The 6,521-nt window shown below is 48.1% G+C and overlaps 1 protein-coding gene across 1 annotated transcript; it reads right to left on the reverse strand.

The window, feature by feature from the left end:
* Positions 1-1,652: 1,652 nt before the first annotated feature.
* On the reverse strand, positions 1,653-2,905 carry LOC119368169 (ethylene-responsive transcription factor 6-like). Its single transcript, XM_037633493.1, has one exon. It carries the CDS (start codon positions 2,903-2,905, stop codon positions 1,880-1,882), a length of 1,026 nt encoding a protein of 341 aa, XP_037489390.1. The 3' UTR covers positions 1,653-1,879.
* Between the last annotated feature and the right edge of the window lie 3,616 nt (positions 2,906-6,521).

Here is a 6,521-nt window from a genome sequence, read left to right on the forward strand (position 1 = left end):
GATACGGAGGGAGTACAATCTAATGTGCTCTGACATGTTATGCGTACATACAAGTATAATGTTTTTCTCTAATCTACGAAACGACTTGTACCTTTCAATAGGATGTCCTTTCTACGAACAATGCACACATTTCCATACAGTTTCATCATTGGGAAGATGAGGCATATCACTACTCCAAGTTTGTTAGCTTTCAGTCAGTTTTTGTAACGTACAGACATCTTATATAGTTTGTTTACTTTCAGTTACTTTCTTTTAAGAACCTCATTGTGAGGACAGGATTCCTACGGTTCAAAGATGTCTCCTCGGAGCCAGAGGTGTGACGGAGTGTTGAAGTGTAAATGTATACCTCACCTTTCAGTTAGACAGGGGTGGGGGATGTGGATCAAATTGTGGGTTAAGTCTGAATAATTAGAATCATATATGAGTAAAAGAACATTTATAAAAATCCTACGATCTTATCAAGAGACCTTGTGTTTCTAAACGTACGCTTACCGTCTTACTAATTCCTGCCCGATCAGCTTAATCCATCGTCTCACCGATCAGTTACATTCCGGCCGGCCCCAGCCCCAGAAATCAACAAAATCGGTCTTCACAGAGGACTTCTTCGTCCACGTACAAGTCAACAAAACTTATGTCTTCCGGCCCATTCGGTTATTGACTCGTGACGTTGCCTGCTTCCGTGCTTGACATTGCCGGCCGGCCGGCTTGCTTTAACCGGTCCACAGTCCTCAACTCGGTTGAGCTTAGATTAATCGCTTTCGAATCAGATCAAGGTAATCATCTGCACTTATTATTCTATACTCACTGAGCTCCGAGAGACCGCCACGTACGTTCGTTGACTGTCCTGCAGATCAGCACTCATTGTTCTCATCGCTCGAATCTGAGTTACGTAACTTAAGTGGAGCTAAGTACCCTATAAAATGACTATAAAAATAAGGATCAAATCAAAGGGTGCATGCATGTTGTGTACTATACTGTTGAAAGTTCCTGCATGCATATGCATTGCTTGAGAGTTGTGAGGGAGATCATATACTACTACCAGAATCAGTTACAATAGTACTGCTGGTTTTGACCAGGAAAAGCAGTGAATTGAACGTGGATAAGGTCGAACGCATAACAAAAAAGATGCTCATTAAATGCAGTCTAGGGCATGGGGTCAAACGTTCACGCAATCTAGAAACACACACATCAAGTGTAAGCTACGAAAACTCAGCTTGAAGCCCTATCTGGAGGACTTCTCTGCGTGTTCTTTTGTCCTTTGCTTACTGATGTTTGTGTCCCTTGCTGTCAATTATTCACCCGCCTATGTTGGCGATTCAGTGATCCAGGCACTTACATATCTTTGTACGTCTGATGAATTAGCAAACATCAGAGCAGAAACATACGTACGTATAGTATTTACGTGGAAACACCACGGGAGTGTGCAAGGCGCAAAAAGGCGGCGCTTTTGGCGTCGATATTATCGATATTATTTCCAAAACATAGTTCCGTCTGCCACTTTCCGTTTTGCTGGTTTTTTTCTTCTTCTATAGTATAACCTTGTAAATTAAAATTCATATACTCCCAAGCAATGCCCATTTACAGCAAATATCACATCCTTGGTTATAATTTGCTAGGAGTAACTTCACTAAACAAATGTAACTTCAATCCATCTACAGCAAATATCACATCCTTAATTATAATTTGCTTATTCTTTACAAGCATCGGTCGATCCGATCTTTGTGTCTCTTAGCAAACGCACACATTACACCTATCATTAAGCCCCAAAGAAGTGTACGCGTCCCAGCATGCAGAGAGATGCATGCGGCTGTCAACTAAACTACCAAAGCCTGTTTATTGGTTAACCCCAGCTGATTCACAGCAATTAACCGCCTCGTAATTAACTAACGGTGAGCTGCGGGAACCCCAGCGCCGGGTGCGGCGACAGGGGCGAGAGCAGCGGCATGCCGCCCAGCAGCGCCTCCCAGTACTGCTCCAAGCCCGAGCTCGATGGCGTCGGAGGAAATCCTCCCTCCGGCGTCGTGGCCGCCGACGTCACCGTCGAGGAGGCTGTTTCCCGCGAAACGGACGAGGGCGTGTCCCACGACACCTGGGCCGACGACGGCGACGGCGCCTCGTTCTTGGGGGCCTTGTTTATGACCACTCCGGTCACCTCGACGTCGGGGTCCTCCTCATGTGATCTCTTACGTGTGTTCGTCGCGCCGGCGGTCTTGGACGCGGGAGCGGGAGGCGGAGGCGCCCACAGCTCGGCGCCGCGGGTGCCGACCTCGTTCGGGAAGTTAAGAATGGCCTTGGCGCCGCGCATCCGGAACGCGGCGCGGTCGTAGGCGCGCGCGGCCTCCACGGACGTGTCGTAGGTGCCCAGCCACACCCGGGAGCCCCGGCGCTTGGGATCGCGGATCTCCGCCGCGTACTTGCCCCAGGGGCGCTGCCGTACGCCGCGGTACTTGCGGAAGTCCTCCACCGGTGCTGGCGCCGGCGGTGCAACGGCGGCAGCAGTCCCCGCCCACCCGAACGAGCCCTTGGCCGGCACGGAGATGGTCAGCGTGGACGACGGCGCTATCACAGGAGACGGCTCGCCGCCGAACTGTATCATCACCGGCTCCGGCGCCCTGAACACAGCCTCAGGGACGTCGGCAGAAGGGCAGGAGTTCAGGTACTGGTGGGTCAGGTCCATGTAACCTTGCATCTGCTCCGGCTGCCCCTGCTGCGGGAAGAACATGGGCTGCTGCTGGTACGCTTGTGGATCCGCCGCGGAAGGTGGCAGCACGGGGAAGGTGACGTCGTCGCAAAAGGGGCCCGCCTGATCATGGTTAGCCGTCGCCAGGGCACCCCCGTCGCCGCCGAGGAGGTGCTCGCGGATGAGGTCGAGAGCGAAGTCGTCGACTTCTCCGGCGAAATCCATGCCGGCACAGAGGGATGGCACGGCCGCACGGTAGAGAACTACTCGATGGCGGTGGCAGAGGTCTGTGAGTTTGTTTGTGAGTTCTGCTGTGGTGCTGTTCGATTCTCCTGAGGACAAAGCGCGGTGGCGGTGGACGTACTTATAGGCCAGCTGAGAGGAAGGAGACGGGAAGGCCTATGTTCTCTCTGGCATTTGATGTGATTTGACCAACAGGATTACCCCCGCGGGACCCACTTTTAGGGCTTAGGGGTCGTACTCGATCTCGTCACTTTCCGTGGAGTGGAATGCCTTCATGTTGCGCCGCTCTACTGTCAGGCAGTACTAGCCAGGGATCGTGCACCCAGAGGAGCTGAGATATCCTGTTCAAATTTGCTTCGCTGAGAATTTTCCTGAGTCGTGTCCATGAAGAACAGGGGCGCGCATACGTCCGGTCCATGACAAGAGCATCGACCATTCCGCTCACACTTTACGAGAAAATTAATAAGACGCGCAGGAGAGCCATTGGCTGCTGCCCATACCCGGACTTCGCCATGAAGCGCCGCGTGTTTCTCTCTCTTTTTATTCACACAGAAAACGGATATATACAATACTAGTATCATTCTTAATTTCTTATACTACTAGGCAGTGTCAGTATGACAGTATCGGCCAGCTTAACCCACCCACGTACTCACTACTCAGAGATTGCAAGGAAATTGTTCACAACTAGCGATCAAAACGATAGAATGGGAAGACAGTTGCCGAGGTGCTGACGTTACTAATCGTCCTAGCTGTTACGAGTTTCGTCACTTCCCATGCTGGCGACATGTACCCGTGGGTATGCACCGGCATAGCACAAGGCGGCGATCCAAATTACGGTAGCTCGTTGCCATGCATATCAATGCAGTGGACACGGTACATGCACGGTCCAGTACTGCTACAGGCTCGTCTGTGGTGTTAATTTAGGGCTAGTCCTCCATGCCATTAGAGGATACACATGGACTCGTTCTACCTGATACGTCGTTTCACAGTTGCTTGATGAACAGGCCGACGCGGTTGCACAAAAACAGACATATACGTGTAGAACTGGTGGTTTTGTGAACCTTGGCTTCACGACAGTTTGGGTAAAAGCTGCGAAGACCGATTCCAGCGCAACTATAATAGTAAACGAACGTAACGTGTGTGAGCCAGACTTGACCTAATGACCTTGGCCCGTTCTGCTGCTGCGTAGCTAGCTGCATGTGCACTCGATAGTACTCCCTTCGTTTCTTTTTACTCCGTGTATAAGTTTTGATCAAAGTCAAACTACACAAAGTTTAACCAAATTTATATTTAAAAACATGAACATCTACAATACTTAAACTATATAATATGAAAATACATTTCTTGGTGCATCTGAATATGTAGATTTTATATTGTGAATGTTGATATTTTTTAATATAAAGTTAGTCAAACTATGCAAAGCTTGACTTTGACCAAACCTTATATGCAAACTAAAAAGAAACGGAGGAAGTACTATAATTGTATAAATACAGTTCTAATTTTTTTTGATAAAAGAGAGTTTCCTCTCCGATTTCCATTAAAAGAAATCACCGCGTCTTACAAACTAAAAATAGAAAAATAAAATGAGGGAAATGAGGTTATCTCCCCCTGGTTTTTGTCAACTTTGCTTCTGGAAGGGGTGTAAGAGCATCTCCAACAGCCGCGCGACGCGCCGCGCGCTAAAAACTCATTTACCGCGCACCGTTCGCCTGGTTTGGCGCGGCCGGCGGCGCTGGCTCCAGCAGCGGCGTGAAAATTGAGCGCGCGCGCGTAGCTCCAGCGGCGGCGCAAAAAGGCAGCGCGCGCTATACATTGCGTACATTTTTTTAATAAAACTAAAATAAAATTCATAGATTAAAAAAATGATACATAGATATTTTAGTGCATAGTTCCATAGCTAGATAGATAATAAAAACTACTAGATAGTGCAACTACAACCTACTCCCAGTCGACGGCACCATCATCATCATCGCCATCCTTGCTGCTGTCGTCCGAGGTATCGAGCCATATGTCCGTCCAACGATCATCGGCGGCGCGGCGGCATGGTGGCGCGTCGGTGGCGGGGCGCTGGAGCGGTGGGGGCGCGCCTGACAGCAGAAGCAACGAGAAAGCGGTGGAGGCGCGCGTGACAGCTGAAGAGGAAGGGAAGTGTGTGGAATAGGCGCGTGGCGAGCGCCGCAATTTAAAGGCGCATCGGAAGCGGTGCGTCAAAAATAGCGCGTGAGCTGCCGCCTTTTCCCCGTGCGCGCAAACTGTTCCCGCGCACGCGAGTTTTCCGCCACCGCTGGAGCGCGCCGAAACGTCCCGCACGCGCAAAAAACTCGGTTTACCGCACGCGCACCTTTTCGGGCGGCTGTTGGAGATGCTCTAAGGAGCCATCCCTCCCCTCCACCCATACTCCTCCGAAACAAGCAGACCTTTACCCAAGGGGAGATCTAAGGCCTGGGCTCACAACGGTCCCAGCACCAGTAGTACAGTTCTAATTATACTCGTACGCAAACCATTGGCATGTTTTCATACCGTTTCTTTTTTTTCGATTTGTGCGTGTGTTTTCATACCATTTCAATACAGCTTCGAGAAAAAAGATACCCATATTACCTCAGCTCTATGGCTGGTTGACGATCTTGAACAGAAAAAAAAATAGTTAGTAGATAGAGTAGTACTCCCTCCGCTCCCAAATATAAGTTTTTTCAAGGAAAAAACTCATGTTTGGAACTTTTTAGAAATTTCAATAAGGATTATATATGTATGTATATAGATATATTTTAAAGTGTAGATTCACTCATTTTGCTCGTATATAGTTCACATTAAAATCTCCTTATATTTATGAACGGAGGAAGTAGTGCCAATAAGGCTGGTCGTAATAGTAATATCATAGTTAGTATCATGCATGCCAATTAGGCAATTTTGATGAGGTGTCATAGCATTAAATAAAGAAAGAGATGGTGTAGTATCATATCATGATACCGTATCATATTAAATGCTATGCTACTTTGTGTCATGCATGACAATAAATAGAGTACTATATGGTACTAATATATGATACTGGACATTAGGGAGGTAGTATCATACACTAGTATCATATGCATGATACTAGTATATGATACTCCCCATTACAACCAGCCTAACGAGTGTACACGTACAGCGGCATTGAGCAACCAAAGCACGCACGCACGCATATGCATGCAGATGCAGGTCCCACGAAGCTACCTCACTTGTGTTGAAGTCTCTGTTTTGGGCTAAGATTCGCTCGGAAAGTCTATCCAACGCAGTGATAAGGTCGTTGAAAACCTGGCTAGGTCACTGGTGCAGAAAAGTATACAGATTCCATCAACCTGGTCCGTTCTGTTCCATTGTTCTCGTGCGCACGTGTGCATGCAGCATTTTCTTTTATATCCATCAACCTGTTACCACAACTTCTCAGATAAATCGAAACAATCTTATATGGCCGGATTCCACTGTCATGAGATAGCAAGCAACAGAGTTCAGACCGAAATCTGAGTGACGGCATTTATGTCAACGTACTCGACATCATAATTCCCAGGGTCTCGTGAAACAAACGAAATTTAGAATCCAGAGAACAAATTCATATACGAAT

This window comes from Triticum dicoccoides, chromosome 2B, assembly GCF_002162155.2.
Source record: "Triticum dicoccoides isolate Atlit2015 ecotype Zavitan chromosome 2B, WEW_v2.0, whole genome shotgun sequence".
Taxonomy (NCBI): domain Eukaryota; kingdom Viridiplantae; phylum Streptophyta; class Magnoliopsida; order Poales; family Poaceae; genus Triticum; species Triticum dicoccoides.